General features: G+C 47.6%; 1 protein-coding gene across 2 annotated transcripts; it reads left to right on the top strand.

Moving 5' to 3' along the window:
• The first annotated feature begins 1,819 nt into the window (after nucleotides 1-1,819).
• On the top strand, nucleotides 1,820-17,681 carry Ap1m2 (adaptor related protein complex 1 subunit mu 2). Of its 2 annotated transcripts, none has more exons than XM_057767681.1 (12): nucleotides 1,820-1,917; nucleotides 3,620-3,776; nucleotides 3,957-4,024; nucleotides 6,953-7,083; nucleotides 7,173-7,320; nucleotides 7,406-7,532; nucleotides 10,908-11,050; nucleotides 11,145-11,216; nucleotides 13,322-13,480; nucleotides 15,466-15,591; nucleotides 16,572-16,647; nucleotides 17,174-17,681. In XM_057767681.1, the coding sequence occupies exons 1-12, from the start codon at nucleotides 1,876-1,878 to the stop codon at nucleotides 17,194-17,196; spliced, it is 1,272 nt and encodes a 423-aa protein (XP_057623664.1). In that variant the 5' UTR covers nucleotides 1,820-1,875; the 3' UTR covers nucleotides 17,197-17,681. The 2 variants fall into 2 exon arrangements, with proteins under 2 accessions (XP_057623664.1, XP_057623663.1); XM_057767680.1 differs by having other exon boundaries at nucleotides 10,902-11,050.
• Nucleotides 17,682-18,907: the final 1,226 nt, after the last annotated feature.

Raw genomic sequence — 18,907 nt, 5'->3', positions numbered from 1 at the left:
TGCCTCCCAAGTGCTGGGATTAAGGACATGCACCACCACCACCACCTGGCACCCATCAAAAACATTTTAAGGGCTGAGAGAGTAACCAGTGGTACAGCACTTGCCTCACAGGACGGTAAAAACAACTAGAACAACAGAATTGTGACTTAGTAACTTGGCTATGTGGCCTTCTGACTCTCTGTGCTGGGATTCCTCAGTGCTGGCTGGGTAACTCTACCGACAAGCGCCCTGCCTCTGCCTTAGGACAATTCCCGTGGCTGCTCTCTGAGTCCTCCCGGCCAGATAAAGGACTGCGTCTGGCTGGTTAGCCGGCGGGGTAGAGGGGCTAGGGGAGGGAAAAAGAGGGGTGGCTGCGGCAAGAGGCTCAAGCGGGCTGTGTCGCCCCCTGACGGCCGTTCAGGAAACGTTTCTTCCTTGGTAGAGCATCAAGCCGTTGTCTCCAGGAAAGTTTGAGGCGGTTCCTTTTCTCCCCACTCCGCGAAACAGTAGTCCAGCATTTGGAAGGTAGAGACAGGATGATCTTGCGTTTAAGGCCAGCCTGGGCTATTAAATAAATAAATGAAGTTAGAAAACAAAAAAACAAAATCAGGCGTGGTAGCTTGTGACCTTAATCTCAAGACTTGTAAAACTGAGGCAGGTCTGAACAGTATAATGACTAGGTCATCCTCGGTAATCTCAACCTTCCTTCTAGAATTAGAAATATCACAAAAAACTGGTCAGGCGTGGTGACACCTTTAACCCTAGCACTGGGAAGGCAGACACGAGTGGATTCAGTGCCAGTCCAGTCTACAGAGTTCCAGGACAGCCAGGGTTACACGGAGAAACCCTGTTTCTGGGGGACCACAAACAAACAAGACAAAGTAGTAAAATGTGTAGTGTATGGGGCTGGAGAGATTTTCCAGCAGTTAAGAGCACCGGCTGCTTTTCCACAGGACCCATGTCAATACCCAGTAACCACCACGGCAGCTCACAACTGTCTGTAACTCCAGTTCCAGGGAACCTGACGCCCTCACACAGACATACGGGCACATAAAATGCAAATAAATAAATTATTAAAAAATGTATTGTGCGAGTGAGTGAGAAGGACTGACATACTGAACATCTGTCTGGTGGTGACACGGGGTCACCAACTGAAACTGTTCGTGCCTCCGTGAGTGGGGCTAAGTCCGTCAGAGACTGGCATTTGTGGGTGAGGGAGCAAGGTCCATAGATACATGAGCAGATTAACACTCTAGTGGATGGACAGAAGCTTGTATGTATGGCTGGGTTGATGGATGCCGATGTGGATGGACGTGTGCCGGAAGGGGAGATAAGTGGATGGTAGCCAGATCAATGGACACGTGTCCTGGAGGACACACAAATCCACCCAGGCATTTTTTAAAAATATTTTTTAATGATTTATTTAACTTTATTTTATGTGCATTGGTGTGAAGGTGTCAGATCTCGTGGAACTGCATTTTCAGGCAGTTGTGAGCTGCCATGTGGGTGCTGGGAATTGAACCCAGGTCCTCTGGAAGAGCAGTCAGTCAATGACTTACTTAACCGCTGAGCAGTCTCTTCAATCCCCCACCCAGGCATTCTTGATCACCAAAAGAAAATCAGAAAAAAAAAAAAGAGAAGAAAAGAAAATCAGACAGGGCAGCTGTCACACCTCAAGTTCTGCCTTTCCTAGCCTCAGAAGCAGTATCAGCATTGCTGCCGACCACGCCGTTCACCTGGCTGCCTCCCCTTTAAGACGCGCTCACCTGACGGCCTCCCCTTTAAGACGCGCTCACCTGGCAGCTCACCTGGGTGAGGGCGCTTCCGCAGGAAGAAGGAAGCTGCGCTGCTGCCTCTCCTTCTCGCTCCCGCCGCTCAGCTTCACCGGCTGCCACCATGTCGGCTTCGGCAGTCTTCATTCTGGACGTCAAGGGCAAGGTGAGGTAGGGGGCAAGGGATCGAGGGAGCCCGGGAGAGGCCGCTGGAGCAGGTCCCGGAGCCAGGGACCCGCCCCCTCCAGCCAGCGTCTGCGGCAAGGGGCTTTACTTCTTGCCTTAGTGTTTCCCTATATGTAAAATGGGAATAAGAAAGATCCCTGCCATATGAGCGCTCTGAACCAGTGAGCACAGCCCTTCTGCAAACCATAGAGCTCAATAAACTAGCACAGTGTAACTATCTGGAGAGGAAGGCCTTCACTTTCTCCTTGCAAGCTGCCAGTCCCTTCTCCAGTGGTCATCATAGCAGTTGATGAAAAGAGAGCCCTGTAATAAAGGATAAAGTATAAAGAAATAAAATTAACAGGGCTGGGCATGTGCCTCAGTTGTGAGCTGGCTAGATTTGATCCCAGAGCACTGTATAAACACCCGTAATTCTAGCACTTGGGGGGCGGAGGCAGAAGGCTCAAGAGACCAAGAGAATTTGAGGCTACATGACACACTGCCTCAAAATCAAACAGCCACTTGGTGACCTGAGTTTCAGCCTCGAACCCAAGTAAGGGAAAAGGAGAAAACCCACAAATTGTCCTCTGACCACATACACACTAGCCATGGACCCACAGTGCCGCACACACATCGTGCACACACAAAAAACAGTGTTTGTGAAAAAACAGTAACAACAGTGGAGCCGGGAGTTGGTGGTACAGGCCTCTGGAGGCAGGCTGATCTCTGTGAGTTCGAGGTCAGCCTGGTCTACAAAGCTAGTTCCAGGACAGCAAGGGCTCCCCAGAAAAACTTGTCTTGAAAAACAAAAACAAACAAGCAAACAATAAGGACAGTGGAAGGAACCATATTAAGTACTGTGTATCTGTCAACCTCGCTACTCAGGAAGCTGAGGCAGGAGGATGACCTGAGCTCAGGAGTTCAAGGCCAGCCTGGGCTACAACAACAAGACAAAACAAAGAAATAAAATACTCTCGAACAAGAACAGTTCATGAAGAAGGGTTCAGGTCAGCTTGTCTACTTTTTGTGGTCACGGTCTTAAGTCCCTACTTTCTCAGTCTAGAAAATGGAGACAATGACACCTGCCTCACGACTGGGGAGGCGTGGAGGGGGAGCTGTGGTTGGGATGTAAAATGAAATGGAAATAATACATTATATATAAAAAAGACTGAGGCAGGCACTGGACCCCTTAGCAAAGGTTCCTCCTCTTCCGCGGTGGTGGGATGGAACACAAGCTAACCACACAGCACCTCTAGGCCACGCTGTAATCCTCTTACTTGTTCTTATTGTTATTTTTATTTATTTATTTTTTTCGAGACAGGGTTTCTCTGTGGCTTTGGAGCCTGTCCTGGAACTAGCTCTTATAAGAGACCAGGCTGGCCTTGAACTCACAGAGATCCGCCCGCCTCTGTCTCTCAAGTGCTGGGATAAAAGGTGTGCACCACCACCGTCCGGCTGGTAGAGGGTTTGTCTTCATAGCTAGGTAGAAGCAGGAGCACCAGGACTTCACAGTCATCCTCAGTTACAAGGCTGGCCTGGGTTATGTGAGGTACTATCTCCCCATCCCCTCCATAAAACAAAATAGAGGCCAGGTGTATATGGGGAAGAAGGAGGGTTAGAGAAAAGAGAATATGCCATCCTAAGGCCCCTGAACCCTGGGTCTGGGTACTAGTGATGGCTGAGTCCTTTCTTCCTGTCCTTAGCCCCTGATTAGCCGAAACTACAAAGGTGACGTGCCCATGTCGGAGATTGACCATTTCATGCCACTGCTTATGCAACGTGAGGAGGAGGGTGTGCTGGCCCCGCTGCTGAGCCATGGCCGAGTACACTTCTTGTGGATCAAACACAGCAACCTCTACTGCATCCACCCCATGCTGGGCAAGAGTGCCAAGAACTTGATCTAGAGGGCGGGCGATGTACTGAGACCAGTTTACACAGTGCATGGGGTAAGGGGTAGGAGGAATGGGGTGGGGGACTTCAGGAGACATGTAGTACCCCTCCCTCAAAAGTGGCTCTTTGTCCTTAACCTTACTGTACCAGTGGTGGCCACCACGCTGAAGAACGCCAATGCCTCTCTGGTGTACTCCTTTCTGTACAAGACTGTGGAGGTAGGTACTGGCCTCTCATTGCTAGCTGGTCTGTCTGTCTACTTGTGCTCCCCCCCATGACATGCCCATTAAAGCCTTCTCTCTCCTCTCACTTCTGGATTAGGAAGAGTCGGCCCCAGATTTGAGTTTGGGGTCTAGTCCCATTTCCTTGCTGTTTCTGTGCCTACAAACCCAACAGGAGTGCTGTTGTAACGGGAAGGGAAGAAAGGGATACGGAAAGGGGGCCTTGGAGGTGAAGTAATACAGAGAAAGTGTCCTCCCCAGAGGGCAAGGTGAACAAGGCCCTGAGATGTGCATAGAGTGGAGGCTAAGGGGTTTGAGCAGAACGAGGTTCAAATGAGGGGATGCAGGTTGAGCATCGGTGTGCTCAGTGCTGGGCGTGCCCTGATGTTGGGTGTTTCAGATGTTAGAACCTTTGTAAATGTGTAGTGAGACGTCCCGGGGATAGAGCAGAGACTTCAGGAAACGAGCTTGTCTTTCGTGTATACATGTGTACTTTATATACATCTGGAAGTTTGTTTTATTTTATTTTATTGGTTTTTCTTTTCAAGACAGGGTTTCCCTGTGTAACAGCTCTGACTGTTCTGGAACTTACTTTGTAGACCAGACTGGCCTCAAATTCACAGAAAACATCCTGCTGCTGCTTCCCTAGTGCTAGGATTAAAGGTGCACCATCACTGCCCAGCCGAAAATAATTTTTAAATTCTTTAAAATTTATTTTTATCTGTATGGGTGTGTTAGAATGTAAGTCTGTGAACCACATGCCCAAGCAGGCTGGAATAGAGCATTGGAGCCTTTGGGACTGGGGTTGAAAGATGGTTTGAGCTCTTATGTAGGTGCTGAGAATCAAACCTGGGTCCTTGGAAGAGCAGCCAGTGCTTTGAATGACTGAGCTAGCTCTGCAACCTCTGGAAGGCCATCATTATTTTTATTTATTTATTCATTCATTTATTTATTTATTTATTTATTGCCATATGGTGGTGTCCAAGCCTTTAATCCCAGTACTTTGGAGGCAGAGGCTGGTGAATCTCTATGAGTTAGAGACTAGCCTGGTCTACAGAGCAAGTTCCAGGACAACCAGGGCTATGAAGAGAAACCACACACACACATAAAAAAAAAAAAGGAGGGCTGGAGAGATGACTCAGAGTGTAAGAGCACTGGCTGCTCTTCCAGAGGTCCTGAGTTCAATTCCCAGCAACCACATGGTGGCTCACAACCATCTGTAATGTAATGAGACCTGGTGCCTTCCTTGCCAGCAGTATATTGTATGCTTAATAAATAAATAAATCTTTAAAAAAAAAAAAAAGGAAGGAAGGAAGGAAAAGAAAAAAAAGATGTCTCCCCACCCTAGCAACCATTAATGGCCTATAGATTCCCAGAAGTGGTGTTGTCTCCCACATCCCTCTCCATAATAGGATGCTGACTGCTCAGTTTAGTTCAGGTAGTCATGTCTGTGTATTTATTTTTGAGACAGGCTCTCTTGCAGCCCAACTGACCTTGAACTTCCAGGCACAGGTGTACCTAGTTTTTTATTGGAATGTATTACAGGTATTCAGTTAGTTCTTTGTGTGTGTGTGTGTGCACTGGCACATGTGTGTGCACATGTGTGTGAAGTATGGGTGTGGAGATCAGGAGACAGCTAGCCTTCGGCACATGGTCCCAGGGTCATCAGGTTTGGTAACGAGTGACTGCTTGCTAAGCCATCTGTCTCGTCTGTTTTGCTTTGATGTTGGTTTTTCATGTGCTGGAGAATTACATCCATTTACTCTGTTTTATTCTCTTCCGTTTGCATCACATCACTGGCCCTACACACCTGACAGATACACAGATTCATGGTGCAGGACATGGATCTATAAGATATACACTTTATTTAAGATTTATTTACTTTTAATTTTATGTATACGGGTATTTTGCTTGTTCGTATGTCTATGTACTTCAGGGATGCAGTGCCCACAGAGGCCTGAATGGAATGTTGGATCTCCTGGGACTGGAGTTACAGACCGTTGTGAGCTGCTGTCTTGGTGCTGGGCACTGAACATGGGACACAGTGCTTTTAACCCCTGAATGTCTCTCCAGCCCCAACTTTTTTGTTTGTTTTGTTTTGTTTGTTAAGACAGGGTCTCTCTATTTAATCCTGGAACTTACTCTATAGCCCAGGTTGGCATTGAACTCAAAAAGACCCCTTGTCTCTGCCTCCCGAGTTCTGGGATTAAAGACATGAACCACCATACGTGGCCTCCACACTTTTTTTCTTAGGGAGAACAAGATGGATCAGACCTCTCATTTTAGAGGTTTGAAGGCTACAGCAAGAGGATGGAAAGTTCATGCCCAGCCTAGGTTCCATAGCCAGACCCTGTCTCAGAGCAACAGTCTGGAGTGTTGGGGTGTAGCTGCTTAGTAGAGCCCCTGCATAGAATCCCCAGGGAGGGGCTGGGGTGTTGCTCATTTGTAGAGTTCTTTTTTTTTTTTTTTTTGGTTTTTCGAGACAGTGTTTCTCTGTGGCTTTGGAGCCTGTCCTGGAACTAGCTCTTGTAGACCAGGCTGGTCTCGAACTCACAGAGATTCACCTGCCTCTGCCTCCCAAGTGCTGGGATTAAAGGCGTGCGCCACCACCGCCCGGCGTAGAGTTCTGACCTAAAGCAAGGTGCTGGTTTCTTCCAACCCCTGTACCATCCCCACACCCAGAAAACCCATTTTAACCCCTCTAGCTGTCAGTCTAGATTCTTCGAGGTGTAGGTTTCCGCTGCTGTTTCCTTCCCACACTGACATGTTGGATATGATTGACCCCATCACCCGTGGCTATCACTTCCTCGTTAAATTGTTCCATGGGAGAAAGCCTGTCTCTTTGTTTGCAGCCCAGGCACATAGTAGGCAGGTGGTCCATACTTGCTTACTGGCTGAGTGTGTTCCCTGGGACCCCACGCCCAGGTCTTCTGTGAGTATTTTAAGGAGCTGGAGGAGGAGAGCATCCGTGATAACTTTGTCATTGTGTACGAGCTGCTGGATGAGCTCATGGACTTCGGCTTTCCGCAGACCACAGACAGCAAGATCCTGCAGGAGTGAGTACGAGAAGGTGCCAGTGACCGGGAGGCTGCTCCCTCTGAGGGGTCCCTGGTTTAGCTGAGACCCTCACTGCTCTTCCCGATAGGTACATCACACAACAGGGCAACAAGCTGGAGACAGGCAAGTCTCGAGTACCATCCACAGTCACCAATGCCGTGTCGTGGCGCTCCGAGGGGATCAAGTACAAGAAGAATGAGGTCTTCATTGATGTCATAGAGTCTGTTAACCTTCTGGTGAGCTTCTGTGCCTCATGTCCTGGGGGCAGGAGGGGGGACTCTGTACCTGTTGACACCCCATATTGGGATACCCCCTTTGCAGGTCAATGCTAATGGCAGTGTCTTGCTCAGCGAGATTGTGGGCACCATCAAGCTGAAGGTGTTTTTGTCTGGGATGCCAGAGCTGCGGCTGGGCCTCAATGACCGAGTGCTCTTTGAGCTTACTGGCCGTAAGATTGGGGGGGAACCCCTTCCCGGGGAGGGGCTACCCCTAGATGGAGGCCAGTTCTGAGATAAGTGTTCACATGCTCTCTCATAATGGAGCCTTGAGTCTCAGCAGCAAAGTTCACCTAGGGAATGCTTTCTTTGTTCATGAGAGCTGCCTGCTGACCAAGCCCATTTCTGGCCTTGACATTCTAGTGGGAGCAGACAGGTTAATAATATTTAAACATCTCACAGACAGACAAAATAATCCATGTTGTAATGTCAGCACTCTGGAGGCTGAGGCAGGAAGGTGAGGAGTTCAGTGTCATCTTGTTAGGGTAGCAGATGGGTTATAAGAAATGAGCAGAGGTAAATGGTTGCCGCACTAAGAATGCCAAGGGGGGGCTAATCCACAAGTTCCAGGCCAAAAGAGAAATGCTGTCTCAGTAAAAAAAAAAAATAAGGTGGATGTCACCTGAGGAAAGACACCTGTATTGTCCTCCGGTGTCCATGTACACACGCATACAAATATACACACACATACAAATGTACACACACACACACACACACACACACACTGTAAAATAAAACCAAAGAAACAAAAGCCAAGTCGAGCCAAGCATAGTGTTATGTAAGAGTAATACCAGAACTTGGGAGGTAGAAGCAGGAATCAAGGTAATTCTCAGGTACTTAGTGAATGTGAAACTGTTCTGGGCTACATAAAACCCTGTCTCAAAAGATCATACCAAGCACACCTTTCATACCAGCACTCAGGAGGCAGAGGCAGGCTGATCTCCACGAGTTCAAGGCCAGCCTGGTCTACAGAGTGAGTTCCAGATCAACCAGGGCTCCATAGACAAATCTTGTCTTGAAGAAAACCCAAACCAACCAACCAACCAACCAACCAAACAAACAAACAAACGAAAACCAGGCATTGGAGGCTGGAGAAATGGCTCAGTAGTCAAGAGCACTGTCTGCCTTTCCAGGAGACCCAGCACCCACATGGTAGCTCACAACTGTAACTCCGAGATCTGACACCCTCACACAACCGTACATGCAGGCAAAACGCCAACGCGCATAAAATATAAACAAACAAATAAAAAAGCAGGCATAGAAGCCAGGCAGTGGTGGCGCACACCTTTAATCCCAGCATGTAGGAGGCAGAGCAGGTGGATCTTTGTAAATTCCAGGCCAGCCTGGTCTACATAACAAGATCCAGGACAGCCACAATTACATGGTGAAACCCTGTCCCCAGAACAAATCAAATACAAAGGGTATGCATGGTGGTGTTTATCTGCTCTGTGACACTGGAGGAGATCCCCAGAGTGCTCTGGCCAGCCCTGCTTGCTAGTTTGTGAGTTCCAGGTTGAATGAGACACTTTGTGTCAAAAGATAAGACAGTGCGCTAGAGAGAAGGCTGAACAGGGAAATCACTTGGCCACATACACAGTGACCTGAATGAGATCCCTAAACCCACACAGAAAAACCCAGAAGTGCTGGTGTACATCTGAAATCTCAGCATTCCTTTTAAAGATCTATTGTTTGTTTTTTGTTTATTTATTTATTCATAAATTCATTAATTTATTTATTGTTGTTTTCAAGACAGGTTTTTTTTTTTTTTCCTTTTCTTTTCTTTTTTTTTTCCTTGAGTGGAGCCTGTCCTGGAACTCGCTATGTAGATCAGGCTGGCCTTGAACTCCCAGAGATCCATCTGTCTCTGCCTCCCGAGTGCTGGGATTAAAGGTGTGTATTACCATTGCCCAACTCCTTTTAAAGATTTTGTTTACATGTTTATTTGTTCATTTATTATGTATATGGGTTTTTTTTCTGTATGCGCACCATGTCTATGCAGTACCCACAGAGGCCAGAAGAGGGTGTCAGATTCCCTGGTACCTGAGGAATTACATACGTGTCAGCCTCCATTTTAAGTGCTGGGAATTGAACCTAGATCCTCTTCCAGAGCAGCCAGTGCTGTTTTCCCCTGAGCCAACTTTCCAGCCCCATGAAGTCTAAGCACTTCTGTATGCAGTGGAGACTGAGACAGGAGGATCTTCCAGAAGCTCACAGGCCAGCTAGATTGGAGGGGGGAGCCTTGACATGGTGGGAGGGAAGAGGCGTGGCAGCCACACACCTATGCTCACACATCCACAGCAGTCTGTTAAACATGAAAAGGGCTGTCGCTCAGTAACTAGGACCCACATGGTGGAATGAGAGTGCTGACTTCTCCAAGCTGTCTTCTGACCTCCATTTGCACTGGGGCACGCATGCCCCACCTCCCAAGTAAATAAGTAAATGTAATAATTTAGGGAAGAACCTCTGGTTTCCACATGTACACATGAATTCATATAATACATACACACAATACACTCACAGTACGAAGGGAAAATTAGGGTATGGAGAGGCTCCCAGTGTCTGAGGACATTTCTCGCTCCTGCAGAGGACCTGAGCTCTGTTCCCAGCACCTACTTCAGGTGGTTTACAACCATTTATAACCCCAGCTCCAGGAGCTCTGACACCATGTTTGACCTCTGTGAGCACCAAACACACTTACACATGCAATCACTCAGACACACAAACCTCCATCTAATTAAAAGTACTAAAATTTGTGCTGGGCATGGTGGCTCATGTGTTTAATCCTACACCTGGGATGAAGAGATGGGCGAATCTTTGTGATTTGGAAGCCAGCCTGGTCTACATATGGAATTTTAGGACAACCAAGGCTATGTTAGACTGTCTCAAAAAAACAAAAATTTAAAAAAAAATCTTTCTAAAATTTTTAGAAGAATAAAATGAAAATAGAAAACAGAAGATTGAAGCCGGGCGGTGGTGGCGCACGCCTTTAATCCCAGCACTCGGGAGGCAGAGGCAGGCGGATCTCTGTGAGTTCGAGACCAGCCTGGTCTACAAGAGTTAGTTCCAGGACAGGCTCCAAAACCACAGAGAAACCCTGTCTCGAACCCCCCCCCCAAAAAAAAAAAAAAACAACAACAATAAAAAAAATCTTTCTAAAATTTTTAGAAGAATAAAATGAAAATAGAAAACAGAAGATTGAAGCCGGGCGGTGGTGGCGCACGCCTTTAATCCCAGCACTTGGGAGGCAGAGGCAGGCGGATCTCTGTGAGTTTGAGACCAGCCTGGTCTACGAGAGCTAGTTCCAGGACAGGCTCCAAAACCACAGAGAAACCCTGTCTCGAAAAACCAAAAAAAAGAAAAAAAAAGAAAACAGAAGATTGGGGTGGGAGCCAGACGCTGGGCTTCTGTTTCAGGTCCCACCACTACCACTCAGCCTAGACCCTGGGCCTCCTCTGCAAACTAGAGAAGGTAGCAGCCAGTAGGAATGGTGGGGTGGAACTCACTTCTCAGCTCCAGGGTCACTGTGCTTGCTCCACTCCGAGTTTCAGGGAGCAAAAATAAGTCTGTGGAACTGGAAGATGTGAAATTCCACCAGTGTGTGAGGCTTTCACGCTTTGACAATGACCGAACCATCTCCTTCATCCCCCCGGATGGGGACTTTGAACTCATGTCTTATCGCCTAAGCACCCAGGTGAGATGGGGCCCAGCCTGACACAAAGGAAGTGGTGGGCAGTGGATCAAGGGCAGGCGTCAGGATCTCTGAGCACTGCCTCCTCTGCCTGCAGGTCAAACCCCTGATCTGGATCGAGTCAGTCATTGAGAAATTCTCCCACAGCCGAGTGGAGATCATGGTCAAGGTGAGCTCTGGGAGGAGTCTTTCTCTGCACAGACACTATGTTTTAACTCTTTTTTCCTTAACTGTGTGTGTTTGTGTGTGTGTGTTTTGCCTGCATGCATGTCTGCCATGCAAGACTTGCCTACCTTGTGCCCACAGAGACTACTAGATGAGGGCACTAGATCCACTGGACCTGGAGTTATGGATGGTTATGAGCCTCCATGTGGAGTCCTCTGGAAGAGCAGCTAATGTTCTTAACCCCTGAGCCATCTCTTCAGATCTTTGCAAGATCTCAACTGTGTAACCCTGGATGAACTCCCTGTGTAGACAAGAATGGCCTCAAACTCAGAAATCTGCTTGCCTCTGCTCCGCCTCCCAAGGGCTGGGTCTAGAGATGAATGATCTTCTCAGCCCTTATTTATTTGTTTAAATTTTGCTTTTATTTTATGTGAATGGGTGTCTTAGTTAAGAGTTTCTGTTGCTATGAAGAGACACCATGACCACAGTAACTTTTTTTTTTTGACCACAGTAACTCTTACAAAGGAAAACATTTAATTGGGGTGGCTTACAGTTCAGAGGTTTAGTCCATTATCACAGTGGGACATGGCATTGTGTCTGCAGACATGGTGCTGAAGCTAAAAGTCATATATCTTGACCCACAGCAACAGTAAGTGATTTGAGACACTGGGCATGGACTGAGCATATATGAGACCGCAAAGCCTGCCTCCACAGTGAGACACTTCCTCCAAGACCACACCTACTCAAGCAAAGCCATACTTCCTAACAGTGCCACTCACTATGGGATTTATTTATTTATTTGCTTTTTGAGACAGGGTTTCTCTGTAGCTTTGAAGCCTGTTCTGGAACTAGCTCTTGTAGACCAGGCTGGCCTCGAACTCAGAGATCCACCTGCCTATGCTTCCTGAGTGCTGGGATTAAAGGCGTGCGCCACCACGCCTGCTATTTTTTCTCTTTCTTGAGACAAGTTTTCTTTGTGTAGCTTTGGAGCCTGTTTTGGAACTCACTGTAAAGAACAGGCTAGCCTCGGACTCACAGAGATCTGTCTGCATCTGCCTTCCAAGTGCTAGAATTAAAGTTTTCTTTTTTCTCTCTTTCTCTCTCTCTCTCTCTCTCTCTCTCTCTCTCTCTCTCTCTCTCTTTCTTTCTTTCTTTCTTTCTTGAGACAAGTTCTCTCTATGTAGCCCTGGGTTGTCCTGCAACTTGTCAAGTAGATCAAGTTGGTCTGAACAGAAGCCAACTCACAGAGATCCGCTTGTCTTTGCCTCCTGAGTACTGGGATTAAAGGCGTGTGCTGTTGCCGCCACCACCCAGTTTATGACATTTTCATAATTTATATGATGTGATAGTTTGAATGTAATTGGCCCCATAAACTCACAGGAAGTGGCTTTGCTGGAGTAGGTGTGGCCTTGTGTCACTGTGGAGGCGGGCTTTGAGCTCTCACTCTCTCACTCATGCTCAGTCCATGTCCAGTGTGAGCTCACTTCCTGTCGCCTACACATCAAGATGTAGGGCTCTTAGTTTCTTTCTTATTTTTTTAGATTTCTTCCTTGTTTTCTGTTTTTCTTTTCTTTTTTTTCCATGATATTTATTGAGCTCTGCTCATTTTTCTCTGCTCCCCTCCCTACCTCTCCTTTCCCACCTTCAATCCTCCCCCAAGGTCCCCATGCTCCCAATTTACTCAGGAGATCTTGTCTTTTTCTACTTTCTACTTCCCATGTAGATTAGATCTATGTAAGTCTCTCTTAGTGTCCTCATTGTTGTCTAAGTTCTCTGGGATTGTGGTTTGTAGGCTGGTTTTCTTTGCTTTATTTAAAAACCACCTATGAGTGAGTACATGTGATAATTGTCTTTCTGTGTCTGGGTTACTTCACTCAAAATAATATTTTCTAGCTCCATCCATTTTCCTGCAAAATTCAAGCTGTCATTTTTCTGACCCTGAACACTGTCTCTATAGTCCAGGCTGACCCTGAACACTGTCTCTATAGTCCAGGCTAGCCTTGAACTTGACATCCTCCTGCTTCAGCCACCAGAGTAGCTGGGATCACAAGCATCCAACACTAATCTTGCTCAGGTTGGATTTTTTTGCCTCCTGCTCTCTCCTGACAGGCTAAGGGGCAATTTAAGAAGCAGTCAGTGGCCAACGGCGTGGAAATATCTGTGCCCGTACCCAGCGATGCAGATTCCCCACGCTTCAAGACCAGTGTGGGCAGTGCCAAGTATGTGCCCGAGAAGAATGTTGTCATTTGGAGTATCAAGTCCTTCCCTGTGAGTATTAGGAAAGGTGGGACCCAGGGTGAGAGGGGCTTTAGTGGTGGTGGGGCCTGCCTGCACCACATGAGGACCTCATCAGTATGCACATGGCTATCATGGAGGCTGAAGAAGGGGGTACACTAGATGTGTTACTGTGTCTGCCTTCCTTCCAGCTGGGAGGTGGAGGCAGGAGGATAAAAAATATGTAACTATTTCAAGTCTAGCCTAGGCTACATGAGATTCTGTTTGAAAACCCCAACCAAACCAAGGTGGAGAAACTGAACCTTCCTGAAATAGCATCTCCTTACCCCATAAGTCCTTCGGGATACGGCTTTGGTTCCTGGTGTTTCCTTCATAGACTCAGCTCATCTGTGAAATGGGATGGATGACAATTGACCCACATTCTTTTTGCTGATATTGTTGTTTTTGTTTTTTTAGGCAGGGTCTCACTGTGTATCCATGGCAGGCTTAGAACTCACTATGTAGACCAGGCTGGCCTCGAACTCACAGAGATCTGCTTGCCTCCCAAGTGTGTGCTATAATGTCCATTTATGACCACATTCTCCACATTCTGAGCACTAGTGGCTTTATTCTATGATTATTTCGTGTGTGTGTGTGTGCACGCGCGTGTGCGTGCATAAACCATGGGGTGCAGGTGGAAACCAGAGGATATCTTATAGAAATAGGTTCTCTCCTCCCCAATGGATTGAACTCAGGTCGGCAGGCTTGGCCAGAAGTGCCTTTCTTGTTTCATAACCTTGATAGTCCTTTTTTTTTTATTATTGACTTTTTAATTTTTGTTTGTTTTTTGTTTTTTAAGACAGGGTTTCTCTGTGTAGCCCTGGCTGTCTTGGAACTCACTGTGTAGACCAGGCTGGCCTCGAACTCACAGAAAGCCACCTGCCTCTGCCTCCAAAGTTCTGGGATTAAAAGCATGCACCACCACTGCCCAGCTGACTTTTTAAATCTTTTCATATGTGTAAGTATTTTCCCTGTATATAGTATGTGCATCATGTGTGCACCTTGTGCTCATGGAAATCAGAGAAGACACTGGATCCCCGGCACTGAAACTGAGCTGGTTGTGAACTGCCTTGTGGCTTCTGAGAACCAAACGTGGGTTGTCTGGGAGAGCAGCTCTTCCCCACTGAGTCATCTCCAGTCACATCTTTCCATTTTTGAGACAAGGTCTCCTGTGACCTCCCTCTCTCTCCTACGTGCCAGGAGCACAGGTACCGCCACACCTGGTTTACGTGGTGCTGGGTATGGAACCCAGAGCAGCACTAAGGCGTAGCTGCACCTCAGGGTTGGTGATTCATGCATGCATGCCTACGTGAGGGTGAGACATGGGGGCTGAACACCCTATTGTTCTACCTCTGTTCTGCGAGCCCTTGGTTTCTTTTTTGTTTTTTTGAAACAGGTTTTCTCGGTGTAGCTTTGGAGCCTATCCTGGAACTTGCTCTGTAGATCAGGCTGGCTTCAAACTCACAGAGATCTGCCTGCCTCTGCCTCCTGAGGACCGTTGGTTTCTTGACACAAGGTCTTACTCTGTACCCCAGAGTGTTTTTTTTTTTTTTTTTTTTTTTCGAGACAGGGTTTCTCTGTGGTTTTGGAGCCTGTCCTGGAACTAGCTCTTGTACACCAGGCTGGTCTCGAACTCACAGAGATCCGCCTGCCTCTGCCTCCCGAGTGCTGGGATTAAAGGCGTGCACCACCACCGCCCGGCCCCAGAGTGGTCTTGAACTTGTATTCTTTGATTCTCTTGCTTTAGTTTTCAATGTAACTGGAACTATGGGCCTTTGCCACTGAACCCAGCCACTGTTAGATTTGACCTGTTTCCTCCAGTTGAGGGACAGGAGTTAGACTTTTCCTATGGGTCTCAGCGAGCTCTCTTAACTTTGAAATCTGTATAATGGACGATCCTCTGTGGAGGCTGCTGTGAGGGTTGTCTGAGAGACAGAGGCGGACCACCCACAGAGTCTGATGCCTCTGTGTGTCCACAGGGTGGCAAAGAGTACTTGATGCGTGCCCACTTCGGACTCCCCAGCGTGGAAACTGAGGAGGTGGAGGGCCGGCCACCTATTGGGGTCAAGTTTGAGATCCCATACTTTACCGTTTCTGGCATCCAGGTGAGGCTCCAATCACCTCTCATCTCACATCTTACTTATTCATTTGAGCTTTTATTTATTTTATGTGTATCAGCGTTTTGCCTGCTTATGTCTGTGAACCACGTGCGTACAGTCCCTGTGGACGTCAGAAGGTGTCAGATCCTCTGGAACTGGAGTTACAGAGTGTTCTAACCCGGGTCCTCTGGAAGAACAGCCAGAGTGCTCTTAGCCACTGAGACATCTCTCAAGCCCCCTTTTTGTTTTTTTGAGACAGGATCTCACTGTAGCCAGGCTGACCTGTAACTCACTTTGTAGGCCAACTGGCACTGAACTCAAGCAGAGACCTGCCTGCCTCTGTTTCCAGAGTGCTCAGATTGGAGGCGTGTGCCACCACAGCAGGTGTTATTATTTTGTTTGGAACCCAAGCTACCCACGGACTCACTCTTAGTTCAGGCTGGTCTCAAACTCACCACACAACTCAGGTTGGCCTTGAGTTTAGAATATCCTTCTGTCTAGATTCCCAAGCGAGTCCTAGGATGTGTCCCCATGCCAGGTCCCCACCTCTTCTGTTCTCAGGCTGGGGCTCTTCCTCTCTGCCTCCCCTTGCCCAATCACTATTCAGCTGCCCTCCCCCGCCTACAGAGTATTCTCTATTCTCTTGTCCTGCCCCCAACTCTGTCCTGTATTTTCCCTCTGTATTTCCTTTCCCTACTGGCCTGGATCACTCCCTCTGTGTGCTTGTCATGCCCAGCTTGTGTCATTTGCATCCTAAAGTATGCCCTGTGTGTTCTCTTGACACAGACCATCACTTTTCCTTCCACCTCTCGTCATCTCCCCCCCCCCCAGTAACCCCCCATACCAGGACTGAACCCAGGGACTGGCTAGACAGGGATTCTCCCACGACTCAGACCCCAGCTCCTCACCAGTGACTCTGGAAGGAAACTCTGCTGCTGAGCTATATCCCTAGTTCTTGGCCACTCCTTTTTTTTGTTGTTTTCCAGGTCCGTTACATGAAGATCATTGAGAAAAGTGGGTACCAGGCCCTGCCCTGGGTTCGCTACATCACCCAGAGTGGGGGTAAGAGCCTGGCTCTCTGGGACAATGAGCTATACAAGGAGATGAAGGGCATGGGGATTGATAACTTTGATGATATTTGGGACAGTTCCAAAACATCTTTTGCCCCAAACCCTTCCCTTACCATGCATGCTTCCTTACGCTTCCGCTTATACATCTTTAAAATGGGGTGGCTGGCTGGCTTCATGGTGACCATAAGGTCTGAACAAGATGGTGACACTTAGCCCTTATGCTGCCTGTATATGGTCCTGGCGATTAGAGGAAGGCGCCTGCGTGGAACTCATCCTGATCTAAGCAAGGTTTTTTTTTTTTTTTTTTTTTTTGGCAATAGGATGGAAACCAGGGCTTTACACGCAATAGTTAGGAACTCTACCATCCAGCCACCCCAAACCTGTAAGCCTTAAGCATTATGAAATATTTCCAGGGGTAATTTTGTGTGTTGGGACCCAGGATAGATTTTGTGGGTGTTGGAGGATTCTATTTCCCCTTTCTCGGTTCTAAGATGGTCCCTGCTCATCTTTTTCTGCAGATTATCAGCTTCGTACCAGCTAGAAGGGAGAAGAAGTGGGGATTTGAACCTGAGGCTTCTCTCTCCCCAGATCTGAACTGCAGACTATAGAGAGATGGTGTGTGTGTGTGTGTGTGTGTGTGTGTGTTCATGCTGGGTTAGGGCACTGACAACACATTCTGGCAGCCAGCACCTGGGACCTCTCACTCAGCTGTCTAGACTGGAGCTCTCTCATCCTGATTTTACATGTAGAGGGCCGAACAGCCCCTCCCCCGCCACGAGTGCCTTCTTGCAATGACCTGCCTTGGGCAGCTCTGGGCTGCTGAGCCGAGGCCCTGCTGGCCCTACATCTGAGCTTTAGGTGTCATTGAAATAAATCTAACAGCTGTGGATGTGCTTCTTGGCTATGGCCTGGGACTGACCATAAGTGCTTAGGTGGAAGTGTCTACTGGCCAATCTTCCACCCTGCTTCCTCTGCACCCTCCCCTTCGTTCCCTTTCCCTCTCTGGTCCCCTCTGTAGCCACCAGAGGTCACTCTAAAATCCCGCAGTCCAACTGCCCCACGTAACCCTGGTGCCGTTCCCATCTTGTTAAAAGTGAAAGGTGTCTGTTTTGCACACCACTCCGCAGCCACCTGCCCACCTTCCCACCCACCCATTCTCCCTTTCCATCTCATTACACACTTTGAACCTCAGGGCGTTTGCTCATGCGTATTTTTCTTTTGATTTTTTCTTTGGGGGGGGGTGTTTCAAGACAAGGTTTCTCTGTGTAACAGTCTATGGTCTATGCTGTCCTGGAACTCGGTTTGTAGACCAGACTGGCCTTGAATTTACAGAGACTCACCTGCCTCTGCCTCCCAAGGGCTGATATTAAAGGTGTGTGCCTGGCTGGTTTTTTTTTTTTTGTTTGTTTTGTTTTTTTTTTTTTTTTTGAAGACAGGGTCTGACTGTCTCCAGTCTTTCATCACTCCTCTTGCCTCTGCCTGGTGTAGGTGCTGGGAACCAAACTTGGGTCCTCTGGAAGAACAGGATGTCTTTCAATGGATAAGACTTGTCTTCTGTCTTGATTTCCTGGATTTTTTTTTTTTTTTCGATTTTGAGACAGGATTTCTCTGTGTAGTTTTGGAGCCTGTCTTGGAACTCACTTGGTAGACCACCCTGGCCTCGAACTCAGAGATCCGCCTGCCTCTGCCTCCCAAGTGCTGTGCTGGGATTAAAGGTCCCCCACTGCCTGGCTCCGGCTCCAAGACCCTTTCTTTTTTTTTTTTTAATATTTATTTATTTATTATTTAATATTCTGTCTGTGTATATGCCTGCTGGCCAGAAGAGAGCACCAGACCCCATTACAGATGGTTATGAGCCACCATGTGGTTGCTGGGAATTGAACTCAGGACCTTTGGAAGAGCAGACAATGCTCTTAACCTATGAGCCATCTCTCCAGCCCTCCAAGACCCTTTCTAAAAAAAAAATAAAATAATTAAAAAAAAAAGCCCCCTCCTTTAATCCCAGCACTAATGTAGAGGCAGGTGGATATCTGTGAATTGTTCCAGGCCAGACAGGGCCATAGTGAGACTCTGTCTCATAAATTTAAAGCAAACAAAAAAATATATGAAGGCGCGCACCTGACCGCCAGGAGGCCGTTCCTCTTGCACAGCAGTAAAATGAATGAACTAAGTTCCCGACCCATAGTAAGAGCTCATTAGGACTTCCGGGGTATATAAATAAATAGAATATTCCAGTTCTGAGAGTTTCCAGT

This window comes from Chionomys nivalis, chromosome 4 (genome assembly GCF_950005125.1).
Source record: "Chionomys nivalis chromosome 4, mChiNiv1.1, whole genome shotgun sequence".
In the NCBI taxonomy this organism is placed as follows: Eukaryota; Metazoa; Chordata; class Mammalia; order Rodentia; family Cricetidae; genus Chionomys; species Chionomys nivalis.
Note: the sequence above shows the minus strand (reverse complement) of the source record. Positions and strands in the feature narration are given on the sequence as shown.